Source organism: Hypanus sabinus, chromosome 3 (genome assembly GCF_030144855.1).
Source record: "Hypanus sabinus isolate sHypSab1 chromosome 3, sHypSab1.hap1, whole genome shotgun sequence".
Classification (NCBI taxonomy): domain Eukaryota; kingdom Metazoa; phylum Chordata; class Chondrichthyes; order Myliobatiformes; family Dasyatidae; genus Hypanus; species Hypanus sabinus.
In genome coordinates this window covers 73,351,828-73,370,220 of record NC_082708.1, presented here as the reverse complement: position 1 = coordinate 73,370,220, position 18,393 = coordinate 73,351,828, and the positions used below count along the sequence as shown (strand labels likewise).

At 42.6% G+C, this 18,393-nt stretch overlaps 2 protein-coding genes across 14 annotated transcripts in view; both read left to right on the top strand.

Annotated features, from left to right (window-relative positions):
- Nucleotides 1–7,309, top strand: part of khk (ketohexokinase) — a 111,885-nt gene extending 104,576 nt beyond the window's left edge. For all 10 annotated transcript variants that reach the window (XM_059964676.1, XM_059964669.1, XM_059964667.1 and 7 more), the window contains one exon: nt 2,484–7,309. In XM_059964676.1, the coding sequence (XP_059820659.1) occupies nt 2,484–2,569 (86 nt within the window). In that variant the 3' untranslated portion in view covers nt 2,570–7,309. The remainder of the gene's footprint in view (nt 1–2,483) is intronic.
- A 9,530-nt stretch (nt 7,310–16,839) lies between these two features.
- ccdc82 (coiled-coil domain containing 82) overlaps nt 16,840–18,393 on the top strand; it is a 67,203-nt gene continuing 65,649 nt past the window's right edge. For 3 of the 4 annotated variants that reach the window (XM_059964659.1, XM_059964662.1, XM_059964661.1), the window contains exon 1: nt 16,840–16,991. The gene's annotated coding sequence lies outside the window, so the exon portion shown is untranslated. The remainder of the gene's footprint in view (nt 16,992–18,393) is intronic. The other variant, XM_059964660.1, reaches the window with a different exon arrangement.

The window sequence follows — 18,393 nt, the reverse complement described above, 5'->3', positions numbered from 1 at the left end:
ATTTATTCTGATGAGCCTTAAGTTCATGAGTTACATCATCCTATCCTGATGCCAAGAAAATATTTATTATCATTTTTTACTTATTTAGAGATACAGCATAGAACAGGCCCTTCCTGCCCACTGAGCCACATCACTCAGTAAACGACCTATTCAACCCTTGCCTAATTATAGGACAATTTACAATGACCTACTAACTGGTGTGTCTTTCCACTGTGGGAGGAAACTGTTGCACCCAGAGGAAACACACAGGGACATGGGAAGAACTTACAAACTTTCTTACAGAGGACATTGGAATTGAACGCCAAACTGCAATGCCCCTAGCTGTAATAGTCATGTTAACCACTACGCTACAGTATCGCCTCACAAAATGAGCAGCCTGTCCTTGAGGATCTGGTCACATCAATGGGAAGGGGAAGGCAAGGGAACACACACCAGTCAAAGGTTTCAAAGTTCACGGTTAATATATTATCAAAGTACATATATGTCACCATATACAATAAGGAGATACATTTCCTTGTGGGCATTCACAGTAGATACAATGAAACACCATAGAATCAATGAAAACCCAGACACAGCAAGACAAACAAGTCAATCAAAAGACAAAAAACTGTGCAAATACAGAAAATAATATTAATAATAATAAATAAACAAGCAATAACTATCAAGCACATGAGATGAAGAGTCCTTGAAAGTGATGGGGTGAGCGAAGTTACTCTCCTCTGGTGGTTCAAGTTTTTTGAGAGCCTGATGACTGAGAGGTGACAACTGTTCTTGAATCAGGTGGTATGGGTACTGAGGCTCCTTTACCTTTTTCCTGATGGTAGCAGCTAAGAGAGGATGGCCTGGATGTGGGGTTGTCGATAATGGATGCTGTTTTCCTGCAGTAGTCAATGATGGGAGGGCTTTACACATAGTGGACTGGGCCATATCCACTACTTTTTGAAGACTTATCCATACAAGGCCATTGGTGGTTCCACACCAAGCTGTGATGCCACCAGTCAATATACTCTCCACCATACATCTATGGAAGTTAGTCAAAGCTTTAGATGACATGATGAACCTTCGTAAACTTCAAAGATAGTAGAGGCACTGTTATGCTATCTTCGTAATGGCAGTTACAGGCTGGACCCAGAATAGGACATCCGAAATGTTACCAAACAGGTTCTAAAAAGCCTCAGTCACCTACACTTGTGTGGCCATAGAATACAACAGTGTCCTTAAAGGGAACAGTTTTAAATTACCATCAGTTGTGTGTTTGTGTTCAAAATGCAGTCATTTTTGTCACCGATAGTTAGTGAAAAATTAGCAGTAAAACTATTCAGAACTGTTTTACTCACTGCGATTCCAAGCATTCAAGCTTGGAGATGCCAGAAATGGCCATGAGTGTGAAACAATTGCACTACTTCAAAAAGTTAGGACCTATTAAGAATTTAAAGTTATCGGCAATCATTTTGAATGTTACAATGAAAAAGATTTGGAGGATGCAATTGTTGATAGCATTGTTTGAAAGCATTATCTGCACTTAGTGTCTACGTTGATTTTGTTTATTGCATATACTGAATTAATTCCTCCATCGATAAATATTAGGAATTAATACATAGTTTTATAATACTGTAGTGCTGTTATAATGAAACTAAAGCTAATTGGGGCAACCACTTAATTGGGCCAAAATGTAATGGTCCCGATTAACTGGAATCCATTGTAGCTTAAAAGGCTTCATGTGTTGCTGAACATTATATTTCTGTCAGAAACACACTGAGTCTCAGCAATTTGCAGAACGGTAAACTTTATTTTTCGAGTCTGCAGAGTCAGACCCAACCAGCTCCTGCTAGATTGAGTGCCGAATTACACTTTGCACAGTTTTTTATACCCTACTTGTTTACGACTTTGTGAGTTGCACCCATGTGAGGTGCAGACATTCTTCCTTAATCTCATTACAAAATTACAAATGTGATTACCCTTTGGCCCACTTATCAGCCTCAGCGCATTAACACCGTTATTGTTCAACCGTTAAGCATGTCTTCCCGTTATCCGTATCGCTTCTTTAATCAGCAAGCTATTGTTTCATCCTGATTTTGCAAATTGGTTTATACATTGCCCTGCAAGTTGCTTTGCACGCTCTTTCTGTGTCAGCACATTCTAAATGGACTCCTTAAGTACCGTCTTTAATTTAATAATTTCTCTCAATTTCCTTGCAAGTAATGGGAAAGATTTTTAGTGATGTTCTTAAACAGGAGTTCCCAACCACCGATGTCTCGGGTTAATGGGAGGTGTCCATGGCATAAAAAAGGATGGGAATCCCTGTTCTAAAAGAACCAATGTACATTCTTATATTTTCAATGTTTAAACATTGACCTGATTAAAGTGCTGTCTAAGGATGAAAAGATAAGATCAGAAAGTGTTTGTGTGTTATGCAAGTACATTTGATCCACAATGTTATAAAATATGGCACCCTGTAACGTGATTTTTTTTCTCTTTCACAGGCAAGTCTATTCAGGAAGCATTGACATTTGGTTGCCAAATTGCTGGGAAGAAGTGTGGAATTCAAGGATATGATGGAATTGTATGAGGAAACCCAAAATGCATTGGAGGAATAAATAGCTACAGTTAATTAAAATTAGAAAATTCTGCAGATGAACTTTGATTTTCGATCATGCAGTCACCTGATCTGCAGTTATATAAAATATATTTGTGATTTTCTTTGATTCTAAAATGAATTTTAGAATACTTAAGCTTGCTAGATCTGCTGTAGATCTTGTTCACTGTTTACCATCCAACTGCATGCTGCTGCATAACTGCAATTGAATCTCAGTACTCAGTCACAGTCAAATAATCTACCACAGAATCAGATGTAAGGTGAGAATAGCAACAATGAGTAAATCTTTTAAACCACACATTCAACTTGATTTATTCTTAAAGCTGCAATATAGTTACCCCAGTTAACTTTGTTCTGGTGGTTGGGGAGAGCAGGAGTGAGGGCTGATGAATACTGGATAACTTGATGTAACTGAATTTAAAGTTTAAACAAGCAAGACATTTAATTATGTGTATAACATAATGTATTTTTTTATTAATCTTTGGAGCATCTGGAATTTCACCTTTTTCATTCCCGTGGACTGAAGTGTAGCAGTTTATTTGGATTATACTGGAGTTATGTGAATATAGCAGATATTAATTCGAACAAGAACCAAGTTTCAGTGTCGATTGTAAATGTAAGTAAGTTCAGGAAGTTTGCAATTAGCTTTCAGGTTTTATTGTAAATTGTAAGCAGTAAATTGAAGTGAAAAGCACAGAGTGCGCCACTGACTAAGAGTGGCACACTGAGACAAGCATTAAGACAATGAGTTTGTGTTAATTGGCTTGTATCAAACCAGGCAACATGGCTAGTTAAATCATCTGCTCCATTGTGATTTGACTGTAAACTAGCAGACCAGACGGCTATTGTCACTTAGAATGTCAAACGTGGTCACAAGTCGACCTCCAGAGTCAATTACAATATGCTTCCACTGTGTCTCCCAAAGGAACCATTTGTCAATCCAGAGTAATGAAGTAAACAATGTCATTTTAACTATTGAAATTGTATTGAATTGCCTACTGTTACCTTTGATCTTAAGGGTATAAAAATGTGATGTACTTTTGGGTGTCACAATCATGGACTCTGCTGCAGAGTCGATGCCCCGTGCAGGCAGTCTGTGGAATATGTTTGGCATTCGTGCTAATGATATGCACATTCCAGCTAATTAGTGTTCCATTGTGGTGGTATTTATCTCCCTTCTATTCATTCTAGTCTGGTCGAGACTTGACCAAAAGCACTGCTCCCTACCTACCATCTTCCTTTTCTAGGAAAAAAGACTACAGTTTTGACTGACGCTGTCGAGGAGTGATATTCATTTAGTATTTAGTTGTTGCTTCCATCTGCAGTGTTGGCATTAACTTTCAGTTTGGGAATTTTTTTTATTTTAACAGCCCTGTTGGCCTAGCATTTATTATTTCTCTTTTCCTTTAAATTCTGCAACTGTTCTCATTAAAGTCAGTCCACTGTTAACCCGTTTCAGTCTCTCTCTGTCTGTACTTGAGCCATATCTGATCGTTTTGACATTGGTTTGTGAGCCTCTACCAAGAGTGTCTCCAGAATGATGCCTGCTATGATTTTAAGAAATTTGTCTTGATCATGCAGAAGATGAATAATGAAATGATGCTCATGGACTGGTCAGAAATCAGATGGTAGAGGGAAAGGAGCTGTTCTCAAAATGTTGAATTTGGGTCTTCAAACTCCTGTACTTCCTCACCGATGGCAGTAATGCAAATGCTTAATTAAGTAATGCTTAATGACGGATGCCACCTTCTTGAGGGACTGGTAAACATGTCCTTGATGGCAGGTGGGTTGTGCCGCTGAGAGAACTAGCTGAACCTACAACCCTCTTCATCCTTCATTGTTCTGCATTGGAGGCTCTAAACCGGGTGGTGAAGCAACCAGACAGAATGCTCTGTTTAGAAATTTGCATGTCTTTGGTGACGTAACAGATCTCCTCAAACTCCGAATGAACTAGGAGTCGGCATGCCTTCTTAGTGACTGCATCAGCGGGTTGGGCCCAGAATAGATCCTCTGAGATGTCAATACTCAGGACATTGAAACTGCTCATCCTTTCCACCACTGACCCATCAATGAGGAGTAGTGTATGTTCCCCTTCCTCCAGTCTATAATTAATGCCTTGGTCTTGCTGATTTATTGTTTTATTTATTAAGGTACAGTGCGCCATAGACCTTTCTGGCCCTTCGAGCCACACTACCCAGAAATCTGCCAATTTAACCCCAGCCTAATCACAGGACAATTTACAATGAGCAATTAATCTACCAACCGGTACATCTTTGGATGGTGGGAGGAAACCAGAGTACCCAGAGGAAACCCGCGTGGTCATGGAAAGAGCGTGTAAACTCCTTGTAGGCAGTGGTGGGAATTGAACCTGGGACGCCAGAACTGGAGAGCGTTGTGCTAACCACTGTGCTACAGTGCTGCCCCTATTAAGTGTGAGCTTGTTGTTACAACACCACTCACCTCATCACTGAGATTGCTGTATAATAGTGGTGTCACCAGTGAATTTGTGGATGACATTTCAGCTGTGCCTAGCCACACAATCATGAGTGTAGAGCAATGGGCTAAGTATGCATCCTTGAGGCATGCCTGTGTTAATCGTCAGATGTTATTACCGATGTGGATTGACCATGATCTCCCGATGAGGAAGCAAAGATCCATTTGCAGAGGGAGGTACAGAGGCCCAGCTTTTGAAGCTTGTTGATTGGTACCAAGGGGATGATGGTGTTGAGGGCTAAACTATGACTAATAAACAGCAGTCTGACATGTTTTGAGGTTGTCTAGGTGCTCCAAAGCCAATGGGATTACATCCACTGTAGACTTGCTAGGGTGGTAGGCAAATTGCAATGGGTTTATATCCTTGCTCAGACTGGAGCTAACCAACTCTTTCTCAACTATTATTTTGATAGATTGACAGCTGAAATGTTTACATTCTAGATTGCAAGTTCACAAACATTTCAATGTAAATTACAAATGCAGCAATTATAAAATAGAAACACGCTTGGTTGCAGTGGCCTTTCTGGCTCCACAAATGGAGCAAATGTTTACTCTCCACGGTATTCTTATGATTGCAAGACCCTGTTAAACAATAATACAAGATAGTACAAGTCCGGTTCATTAGCGAGACGACAGCAGAGGAGCTATGTAGGATTGGGTTATTACATGGACCAGGCCCTTATACTGTGACATCGCGTGCTACAGCCACCCAGGGGAGAAGTTGCTGGAAGTGGCGTGAAAACAGAAGTGCGGTAGGCTTGTTGGAATCTGTGCTAGGTTAAAGGCCAACCCCTGCCGGTCGGCTCTCCTGTCAACACCGCTCTCCAATGTACTTCCCCGGACTGCCTTTGTCTGCAACTGTCCCAGTGCGAGATGAGGAACAGCTGCGTGCCTTTCCTTACAGAAATGTGGCTCTAGGGCAGCGTCCCAGAAACAGCTCGGAATTATCCTCTCTTCATGTGGGTAGGAATGCTGTCACCTCCGGTAAAACCCAGCGTTGTGACACGCACCTGACTGTATCAGCCTCCGGGGCTGAGATGATCGACTCCGGAATATGGATAGCTGGTGCAGACCCTTTGAAGATTCATGTTTTGCCGCCAGGGTTTCAATGTTTAAAGAGCACCTGAAATGTGGTTCGGTGCAGCATTGTCAACTAAACTTTGGATTCTCATCTAGTGTCTCGTTTAGAACCCCGTCTACGTTTCAGTTTCGTATCGTATCTCGATTCTAGTCTGGGATGCGCCAGCACTTGGATCCTAACAGATTGGCAATGCTATCCTTTTGCCCCTTTGCCCGGCTAGTCACGCCTCCTCATTCCGTCCTCGCTTTGCCCCCCGTTCTGCAGTTCGTGGGAGTTCACCATTTACACATCACAACAGTAAAACAAACGCTAGTTCAGCTAATCAAAACAATCCCTTCAGTTACCGTGCTCTACTGGTTAATAACTCGTAAAAATACGGATTCTAGACACAGGCTTTCCAAACAATTTCATTTATTTTCACTCGCCCCGTTACATCAGTTTGTAGACAGCAGATCGGCCCCTCAAAAGACCCGAGGGATGGTTCGGGGCGTCCTAAATTAATGCCTGAGTTAGTGGGAGCAGGTGCACCACACCCCACACAGGAAACACCACTGGTGGGGTGGGGGGGGCATTATTCTGTTATGTTCATCTGAGCTAGTGAACACTGATCTATGGGTTAAAACTGTAGGATGTTAGAATCCCTGTTTAAAATGTCCCAATTGTGCATCTGTAATAACAATAATTGTTATTGTTGTTATTATTATTGTCAGTATTGTTGTTATTATTGTTGTTGTTGTTGTTGTTGTCGTCTGATCACGTGATCCCCCCTCCCCCGACCAACAGTAGAATTTCTCTGTCTAGGCCAGACAGAGGCAGATTTAAACCCTCAGAAATGCAGAGAGATAATCTGTAGATGCTGGAAATCCAAGCCACATGCACAAAATGCTGGAGGAGCTCAGCAGGCCAGGCAGCATCTATGGAAAAGAGTACAGTCGACGTTTCGGCTTTGCTAGAAATGTGTTGATGGTTGGTGAAGTGTTATATTGGAAAGTTAAAGACAAAGTGTGTCATGGAGAAAGCCTCTGTATATTTATAAATTTTTGTACATGTTTGTTTTCATTTGTCTATTTGTTTCTTCACAACTTTTGGAGAGCTTTTGCATTTTTTTCACCTGAAACTAAATAAAACTCCTTACACTAGCATGGTGTTGTGTACCATCTTTTTTTCAAACAGGTGACCCTTGTCGGGCTCGCTTTCCAGGGCCAAATAGCGAGGTGTGACACTCACCTAAGTGTCTCATCACACGCAGAGGCAGGCTGTGTATTTACATTTACAAAAACGGGTGTGTTAATGCTGCAGTAGATGCCACCTACTGTTCACCGCTGGTAGTTCTTAATGGTGGAAGTCAGACATCTTCTTTCAACAGATGCTGCCTGACCTGCTGAGTTCATACAGCTTTTTTGTACGTCTCGACATCTCACCTCTCCTGGAAGTTCCGGGAGTCTCCCGCGTATTGATAGCCACTTCCTGACACCTGTAAATTATATACAATATCCCAGAAATTGATTATTTTGAGAGGGAGAGCAAGAGTGAGAGGGAGCATCCTGATTGGTCTCTCTTCATGCTAAGTAGACCTATCAGTTTTCTCTGTAGGCGGGCTTTACAGTTGACCTCAAAAATAATGACAGTGTTGCTTGCTGCAGTGTTTGCAACAGTGACTTTTCTATTGTCCTTGGTGGGTTAAATGACTGTAAAAGATGTGTTGAGGTGAGTTTAACAGGTGTCATTCATTCATTAGCATAGCTAACGTTATTTAAACTAGCTGGTTAGCTGCTAAGGAGCTACTCTATTGATGTCCTACGTCATGAGGCCAAACTCCCTGCAGACTTCAGTAAAGTTGTAATAGAATTTAAAAAATGACTCCATGATAATATAAATACATATTTTAATGTCACATTTTTTGCATTTACCCAACTTGGTTTACAGATTAGACAAAATCATTAAACAAAGTATTATATACACCCTTGGAGGTTGACGGGGGGGTGGGGGATATGGGGTTGTGGGGGGCAGGGGTGCTACCTCCTTGAAATGAGATTTTGCAGGATGGGATGTCTGGGAAGTGTGGACTCCACTCCCTACCAACCAAGCTCACTGCCACTGTGATTGTGTCTATATATCCCAGCCACCCCCACCGGGAGGCAGAGTGTATGCTCTATGGTACCATCAGTGACTTTCAAACCACACACACCCTGGTGGATTTTTAACTGTAACTTCGCAATTCAAGCATGCAAAGCTAATAAAACAGCCCTCCCTAAATTTATAAACATGTTGACTTTATACCAGAGGAGAAGATGCATTAGACTTAGTTAACATGAACATCTGTGGGCCGTACAAGGCTGTTCCCCCCCCCCCCCACCTTGGATACTCTGAACACATATCTGTTGTGCAAATCCCTGAATACAGACCACAGCTAAAACATGCCAGACCAGTTTGCAAGGAAATCATAGTTTGGCCAGAAGGAGCCAGCTCAATGTTACACAATGTTTTGAATGCACTGACTGCAGCTTGTTGACGGAGGTGGCTATCGCATCAACGTTGACGAATGCACAGGGTCTGTGACTGGCTACGTGGTGAAAGGCACCGAGGATGTCAATGCCCTTACACCCGTCAGCATTGGGGTCAATCATTAGCCATGGCTGACAGCAGAGATCCAGTCGATCCGATCAGCAAGAGCTGTACTTTCCCATGCCATCAGGAAGGCAAAATTGACTATACAGTACCCAGAAAATCTACAGCCACTTCTGTGACAGCAGGGACACACAACTCATGTGGCAGGGTATTCAGGTCAGAGCAGACGGGAAGATTACTTTGCATATCAACAACAGTGATGCCTCTCATTCTGACCGTCTGAATGTCGTCTGTGCATGTTTTAATGCATTAAATGATGGGCTGGCAAAAAGAGACCCCCCCCCCCGAATGGTTAGAATTGGATTTCAAAGGTTTTAAAGGTAGAAATGTATACAATATACATCTTGAAATTCTTTTTCTTTGCAAACATCCACAAAAACAGAGATGCCCCAAAGAATGAATGACAGTTAAATGTTAGAACCTCAATGTCCCCCAAGCTCCCCCTCCCAAGCATAAGTAGCAGCAAAGCGACGATCCCCCTTCCCCACCAGCACAAAAGCATCAGTGCCCCCACTGAACACTCAAGCATGCAGCAAAGCATCAATAAAGACACAGACTTGCAGAACCCCAAAGACTACTCGTTCACCTGGTAGTTCGACATACCACGGGATCTCTCTCCCTAATAAGGGAAAAAGAGATGTCTCCGTTTCACAGTGAGAGGAGAGGCATAACAAACAAATTTAACATTTACAATGTTAAAGATCTGTTGCGTCGCTTTTTCCGAGCCCTGTGTCCAAAGAACTCGGGTCTCTGGGCACACAGACAGCAGCCAGCTCACTGCTTTCGATCTTCCGTCTCCCATGACACACTGATTTCCTGCAGAGGCACCAACCGCGAGTCCGCCTGTCTCCAGAGTCACAAAGTCCCAGAACCCTGAAGGTGCACTAATCCTCTAGGCCACGTCCTTGGAATATCAAATAACAGTCAGTCATGAGATTTGACAGCAGATCCATGTGTTAGCAGTGTGAACAGCAGCAGAAGGCACTTTGGCCACAGCTAATGTGAGGAAGACCGTAGCCAGGGTCAACCCACACAAAACTGCAGTGCTCAGAGACAATGCAGCCCAGCGAGCAGATATCCTGTGACATCTTCAACATCTTCCTGGATCAGACCACCGTCCCAGCAGGCTTTAAGGCCACCACCATCATCCCAATGCCAAAGACTGTATCGTCTGGCTGTCCTGTAGCACTGACCTCACTAATAATGAACTTCTTCGAGCGGCTGCTCATGAACCTTCCTACCACATTGGATCCTTACCAGTTTACATATCGTCCAGATCAGTCCGCTGGTGATGCCTCTGCCCTTTACACAATCCTGTCCCACTTGGACAATGGTGTCTCCTATGTCAGAAGTTGTTCATGGACTTCAGTTCTGCTTTCAATACAATTGACTCCCAGACATTGGGAAAACTGTCCATGTAGGATCTCATCTCTCTCAGTAACTGGATCTTGGACTTTCTGATGAAGAAACCATAGACAGTCCGTATTGGCAGCAACATCTCTGGTTCCAACATGCTGAGCACCAGTGCTCCCCAGGGCTGAGTGCTCAGGCTGCTGCTGTTCACACTGCTACATACGACTCTGCTGTCAAATCTAATTCTAATCAAACCATTAAGATAACACAACAGTAGCTGGCCTCATCAGGAACAATTCTCAGCACATTCTACGAGACCACCATGGAGAGTGTCCTGTCTATCTGCATCACCCATCTGGTATGGGAATTGCAATGCAGCAGGTTGACAGACCCTGCAACAGACAGTGAGGATGGCCGAAAATATCATCAGGGTCTCTCTCTTCCTTCCGCCCCCCCCCCCCCCATGCAGGACATATCAGAAGTGCTGCATACTAAGTGCCTGCAGCAGATCAAAGACCTCTCCTACCCTTTCCACAATCTCTTTGACCTCCTGCCACCAGGCAAAAGATACTACAGCACCAGAAGCAGAACTGGCTGGGTAACAGCTTCTTCCCCCAGACTGTTGGACTACTTAACATCCTGCTGCCACACAACACCCTGTCTGAATGCCCTGCCACACCTCACACTTTATGTCAATCTGTCAATCTTCAGGAACATTTTACTACTGCATGTGCTGGATTGCAGCTATATGTGCTAGGTACCTCCTGCATCTAACAAAGTGGCCACTGAGTGTATGTTCGTGGTCTTCTGCTGCTGTAGCCCATCTACATCGAGGTTTGATGTGTGCATTCAGAAACGCTCTTCTGCACACCACTTTTGTAACGAGTGACTTGCTGTCACTTTCCTGTCAGCTTGAACCAGTGTGGTCATCCTCCATTGACCTCCCTCATTAGCAAGGTAATTTCATCCACAGGCTGCTGCTCACTTGTTTTTTTTTCCTCATTTTTCACCCCCTGGAGATCAGCAGTTTGAGATACTCAAACCACCCCATAGGGCACTAACAATCATTCCATTGTCAAAGTCACTTAGATCACATTTCTTTCCCACTCTGAAGTCTGGTTTGGACAACAACTGAACCTGTTGACTATGCCCACGTGCTTTTATGAATTAATCTGCTGCTAACAGTTGACTGATTAGGAACAGTCAGCATGGATTTGTGCGTGGAAGGTCATGTTTGACAAATCTTTTTGAATTTTTTGAAGAGGTTAAGGGGAAAGTTGACGAGGGTAAAGCAGTGGATGTTGTCTATATGGACTTCAGGAAGGCCTTTGACAAGGTTCCACACAGAAGGTTAGTTAGTTAGTTAGGAAGGTTCAATCATTAGGTATTAATATTAATATTAAGTAGTAAAATGGATTCAACAGTGGCTGGACGGGAGATGCCAGAGAGTAGTGGTGGATAACTGTTTGTCAGGTTGGAGGCCGGTGACTAGTGGTGTGCCTTAGGGATCTGTACTGGGTCCAATGTTGTTTGTCATATACATTAATGATCTGGATGATGGGGTGGTAAACTGGATTAGTAAGTATGCAGATGATACTAAGGTAGGTGGCGTTGTGGATAATGAAGTAGGTTTTCAAAGTTTGCGGAGAGATTTAGGCCAGTTAGAAGAGTGGGCTGAGGCCATGAGTTGAGAGTTAGGGGGCAAAAGTTTAAGGGTAACACGAGGGGGAATTTCTTTACTCAGAGAGTGGTAGCTGTGTGGAACGAGCTTCCAGTAGAAGCAGTAGAGGCAGGTTCGGTATTGTCATTTAAAGTAAAATTGGATAGGTATATGAACAGGAAAGGAATGGAGAGTTATGGGCTGAGAGTGGACTAGTGGAACTAGGTGAGAGTAAGTGTTCGGCACGGACTAGAAGGGCCGAGATGGCCTGTTTCCTTGCTGTAATTGTTATATGGTTATATGTTACACCAGAATGATTAGAACAGGTGTACCTAATAAAGTGGCTTCTGAGTGTACGTACTGTGGTTTGCTCTTTGCCCAGAGGAATGATGTTTTGTGTAGTGATATATATGTGTATGGTTGAATGACAGTAAACTTTATGTTTTACAGACAGCTAATTATTGACTGCATTGCATTGTTTACCCTGAACTGAGATCCAACATTGAAAAAGTTAAGCTCCATTCACCTTGTTAATAAATAGGATTAGTCATTTACATCTGTTTAACATGAGTTTAGTTAACACTATTGTCTCCCTTAGTCTCTAACTCACTTGCAGCAGGAAATATTCAAAGTATTCCAAAAAACACATCTAAAAATTTCAGTGAAAAAAATCAGGGATAATCTTAATATCTGTCTGCTTACCATGTATGTGTAATATTGGTTCCCTGCCCACAGTTCATTGTACTAATTTGCATAGAACATCTGCTGAAAAACTATAGTTGTCCAGTAGTTAAGTTACTGGACTACAAACAGGTGAGGAACTTTTCTCTGAGAGCCAGTAGAGCATGAAAGGTTTAAAAAGGCCACCATATCCAGCGGGCAGTGAAGTGAGAGGCAGCAGAGTGGTAGGGCTTTGGCTCAATAGGCTTAGGCAGTAACGGGACAATGCAAGGTGTGTGAGGCCAGCTTTCTGTGCTCGGTGTCAGATGTGAGGAGTCCTGGAGTCTCCCAGCCTCCCGGATGGCTGTATCTGCACCAGGCATGCCGTGCTGCAGCTCCTAAGGGACCGAGTTAGGGAACTGGAGATACAGCTCGATGACCTTCGCCTAGTCAGGGAGACTGAGGAGGTGATAGAGAGGAGCTACAGGCAGGTGGTCACTCCAGGGCCACAGGAGACAGACAAGTAGGTCACAGTCAGGAAGGGGAAGGGGAAGAGTCCAGTACTAGAGAGTACCCCTGTGGCTGTACCCCTTGACAATAAGTACTCCTGTTTGAGTACTGTTGGGGGGAACTGCGTACCTGGGGGAAGCAGCAGTGGCCATGCCTCTGACACAGAGTCTGGCCCTGTGGCTCAGAAGGGTAGGGAAGGGAAGAGGAAGGAAGTAGTGATAAGGATTCTATAGTCAGGGGTTCAGACAGACGATTCTGTGGATGCAGGAAAGAAACTCAGATGGTGGTTAGCCTCCCAGGTGCCAGGGATCGTGCCCAAGATATCCTGCAGTGGGAGGGAGAACAGCCAGAGGTCGTGGTACATATTGGTACCAATGACATAGGTAGGAAAAGAGAAAAGGTCCTGTAAAAAGACTACGGGAGTTAGGAAGGAAGTTGAGAAACAGGACTGCAAATGTAGTAATCTCGGGATTACTGCCTGCGCCACACAACAGTGAGAATAGGAATAGGATGAAGTGGAGGATAAATGCGTGGCTGAGGGATTGGAGCAGGGGGCAGGGATTCAGATTTCTGGATTATTGGGACCTCTTTTGGGGCAGGTGTGATCTCCAGAAAGCCATCTCCCAAATTAAATAGGTATTCTGGAGCAAACTTGAGTTATGGGGGGGGGGGGGAAATGCTTGACATCTGTGGCAGGGCTTGAATGCTATTACCTCCTACAAAGTGAAACCAATCAACATCAGTGATAATAGGGCTTTGCTCCCAGATGAGCCGAATACCTTCTATGCTCGTTCTGACCACCTTGGAACCATCACAAACTCACAGAGCACCCAATGACCCTGTCTGAGCTGATATGAGAACATCCTTCAGAAGAGGGAACCCACAGAAAGCATCTGGCCCAGATGGCATACCAGGCCGAGTACTAAAGATCTGTAATGATCAACTGGCTGGAATGTTCACCGATATCTTTAATGTCTCAGTTTGGCTGTCTGAGGTTCCCACTGGCTTCAATTATACCAGTGCCTAAGAAGATCATGGTAACCCGCCACAATGATTATCATTCAGTAGCACTTACATCCATAGTGATGAAGTGTTCTGAGAGGTTGGTGAAGAAACATATCAACTTCTGCCTGAGAAGCAACTTGGATCTGCTCCACTTTGCCTACTGGCACAACAGGTACACAGCACCTGCCATTTCATTAGCTCTTCACTCAACCCTCGATTGACTTTAAATGTTATCATTTCAGAGGATGTGTCCTAGGGCTAGCAGGTAAGTGCAATTACAAAGAAAGCACGGCAACGGTTCTACTTCCCTAGAAGTTTGCAAAGATTGGGCATGACATCTAAAACTTCAACAACTTTCTATAGATGGTTGGTGGAGAGTATATTGATTTGGTTGGATCACAGTATTTGTTATGGAAACACCAATTCCCCTGTATGGAATAGCCTACAAAATGTAGTGGATACCGCCCAGTCCATCACGGGTAAAGCCCTCCCCACCAATGAGCACATCTTCACTGAGCACTATCACACAAAAGCAGCATCCACCATCAAGGGCCCCCATCTTCCAGGCCATGGTCTCTTTGCACTGCTGCCATTAGGAAGAAGTTACAGGAGCCTCAGGACTCACACCACCAGGTTCAGGAACAGGTATTACCCCTCAACCATCAGGCTCTTGAACCAGAGGGGACAAGTTCACTCACCCCGTCACTGAACTATTCCCACAACCTATGGACACACATTCAAGCGATCTTTATTTCATGTTCTTGATATTTATTGTTTATTTAATTATTATCTTTTTTAAATCTTTTATATTTGCACAGTTTGTAGTCCATTGCATATTGGTTGCTTGTCCGTACTATTGGGTGTGGTCTTTCATTGATTCTGTTGTGTTTTTTTTTGGATTTACTGTGTATGCCCATGAGAAATTGTTGTATATGGTAACATATGCAGTATGCACTTTGATAATAAATGTGCTTTAAACTTTGAAAATAATAAAGAAATTGAAATCAGCAACACTGTGACCAGTCTTTTTACAATACACAGCTTTACTTTGATTTTTATAAACTAGCCTGATGGCCTTTTGACAGCATGCATTACAGTTTCTAAGTATCTTTAATGATCAAGAACGTTTATCATGCTTCAAAAAGAGGTAACTGGGAATACAAGAGCACAGTTTGTTAAAAGTGTCAGTATTCTAGCCTGCATCAGTCAGGGCATTGAGTTTAGGAGTAGGAACATTATGTTGCAGTTATATAAGGTGTTTGTTAGAATGTATTTATGAGTATTGGGTACAGTTTTGCTCACCCTTGTTAGGAGAAAGATACTGTCAAGCTAGAGAAGCTGCAGAAAGGAATTACACGTTTGCTGTCTGGACTAGAAGGTGTACATTATAGGGAAAGGTTGACAACACTGGATCTTTATTGCTTGGAGAGTAGAGAATGAGAGCTGACCTCACTGAAGTTTTTAAAATTATGAAGGGTATAGATAGGGCAGATAGTCTTTTTCCCAAGGTTGGGATATCCAGATAATGAGGAGAGAGATTTCAGAGACCTGAGGGCCTGTGAGTGTTATGTTTTACAACTCCAGAAACTAATTGATATCAAAATACAGGAGCCAGGATACTTGTCTACTTAGTTTCTTTTCCACCTTTTTTTAGGCGCTGACATATGATGTGGTGGTGTAATTCACGTACTTCTTACATGTAACCCATAATGAATCATGTAACATATGAAGAAAGCTTAATCAAACAATATTTTTACAATATTACTCAAATATTACTGAAATATTAAATATACACACTCCTCCCTGCTTAGCAATAAACTCCAACTCAATATAGAATGCATCTCAACTGTACACACGGAGTATACTATATAATACGATATAGATATTCACGGCATAGTAATTTTAATTTGTCCCCTTCAGGCTTAAAGATTTCTTCAGCGATTCAGAAACAGCTTCTTCCCCTCTGCCATCTGAATCCTAAATGGACATTGAACCCATGAACACTACCTCACTTTTTTAATATTTATGATTTCTGTTTTTGTGCAATATTTAATCTATTCAATATACATATACTGTAATTGATTAACTTATTTATTTTTTACTTTTTTCCCTTCTATATTATAAATTGCATTGAACTACTGTTGCTAAGTTAACAAATTTCTCAACACATGCCAGTGATAATAGACCTGATTCTGATTTAATCACCATGGACAATTTCTTACTCTTTCAGGATAACATCTTTCCTAACAAGGGATTTCACTCTGCTTGGCAGGTGCAACGTGGCTGTGAAACAATCTGAGGTTCTGGGCAGTCCTCCATGTTAGGGGCAGTTGAATAGGTACACAGGGGCAGTGGTGTTGGGGAGGGGGGGGTTATGGGCTAAATGTGGGCAACTGGAACTAAAAGGGAAGATGCTGTGATTGGCATGGACCTACTCCACAAAGGGCCTGCTTGGGCACTATTAAACTATGAAGGCACAAATCATTTAAAAATTTTAAATACATTTAATTGACGAATTGTAGGAGACATTAATGTGTATTAAAATTTGGGTGCATACAAGTGCTTTCAAAGACACGAACAAGAGAAAATCTGCAGAAGCTGGAAATCCAAGAAACACACAAAATGTTGAAGGAACTCAGCAGGCCAGGCAGCATCTATGGAAACGAGTACAGCCGACGTTTGGGGAGAACGCTTCAAAGTTTACTTCTCGCACACTTTCCACACACATAAAATAAAGAATTGCAAAGATGTAAGTGGAATTTACTCTGAGACGATTCTCTCACACGGACCCGCGGGTCTACGCAGCTGAGCGCCCAGAGCCGGGGAGACTTTATCTCCCTGCCCGCCCTCGGCTTCAAAACAACGTGGGCGTGTTTGGGGTGTGACAGACGGAAGGCCGCCGAATGGTGACAGAAACAAACCTGACGCAGTTTGCAAGTGGAAGCAGGGCGCTGCCATTTCGCTGAGGGGAAAGGCGGCCACGGTGCGGAGAGACCAATAACCTGGTGAGTTTGGCCATCATAAACTGGCGAGGCAGATTTAAAATGAAACGCTTGGGCCTCCTCCAGTCTGCGCGTTTAATTAATAAAGACACGGGTCCGGTCCCGCTCTCGCTGCCCAGGCAGGCCTCCAACCCGGAGCTGCAGGAGGGACGTCCAGTTCATCCTCAATTATAAACACAGGTCGATTTTCAGACGGCGCTTTTGTGTGCAATAAAGCATCCGTCTGAAATATGCCAGGTAGTGACATACTTGCATAACGTAGGACTCCGCATATCCCCTTTAAAAGAGTAAAGCCCATTTTAATAGATAGATAGATACTTTATTCATCCCCAAGGGGAAATTCAACATTTTTCCAGTGTCCCATACACTTATTGTAGCAAAACTAATTACATACAGTATTTAACAGTATAAATATGATATGCATCTAAAAATCACAGATTAGCTGCATTTGTTTTTTTAACTTTATTTTGTAAAATTTTATTAATCTAACACATAGCTGCAAACAAGCATCGGCTATCGGTCCACAATTCACTGTACCTAAATTAACAATACCAGGGGTGGAAGAGAGTAGGAACAAGAGAAAAAAGAAATGAGGCACATACCTACAATTACATACATACACATGATCTACATACTTTACATCACCCCTCAATGTAGATTTACATCAATTTTAAATAAAATCACAGTCCTCAATCAATCAGCTCAAGTCCCTTTCACTGTGCCAGGTACACTAAAACAGAGTTCCATCTTTCTAAGTGGGAGTCCATTTTCAACTGTAAACTTGCACTGATTATTGTTCCAAAGTGGATGGGTGAGATTGAAGCCAATTAACAGTTACCATTTTATGAGCAATCAAAATCAAAGCTCTTAACATATATAGTTATTCTTCTCTATTGCAGATTGCAGGAGGTTGCCTAAAATTAAATAACTAGGTTCAAAGGGTATACTTGTGTCTAAAATCCTGTTTATTTCCTCAGTGACCTTGTACCAAAATTCCCTTAATTTGGGACAGTCCCAGAATATATGTGCAAAATCTCCCACTAGGCCACATCCTCTCCAGCAAAGACTGCTGTTTTCTTTCTGCGTTTAATGATATTACTAATGGGGATTTAAAGTACCTCATCCTTGTTTTCCAAGCAAATTCCCTCCAATTGGGACTATTCAAGCATTTATGTCACGACTCCCAAGACCTCTCCCATTCTTCCTCTTCTATTATGGTGTTTGCCTCCAATTACCACTTAAGTTTAACATCTAACATGTTATCCATTGTATCCAGGTGTATTTTTTTATGTATTCAAGATATAATTTTCTGGGATTGCGACCTACCAAAATGTTTCCAAGTTATTTGGCTGTATTTTAAGATTGTTCCGTTCTTTGTGTGATGGAAGGTAATGTCTAATTTGGA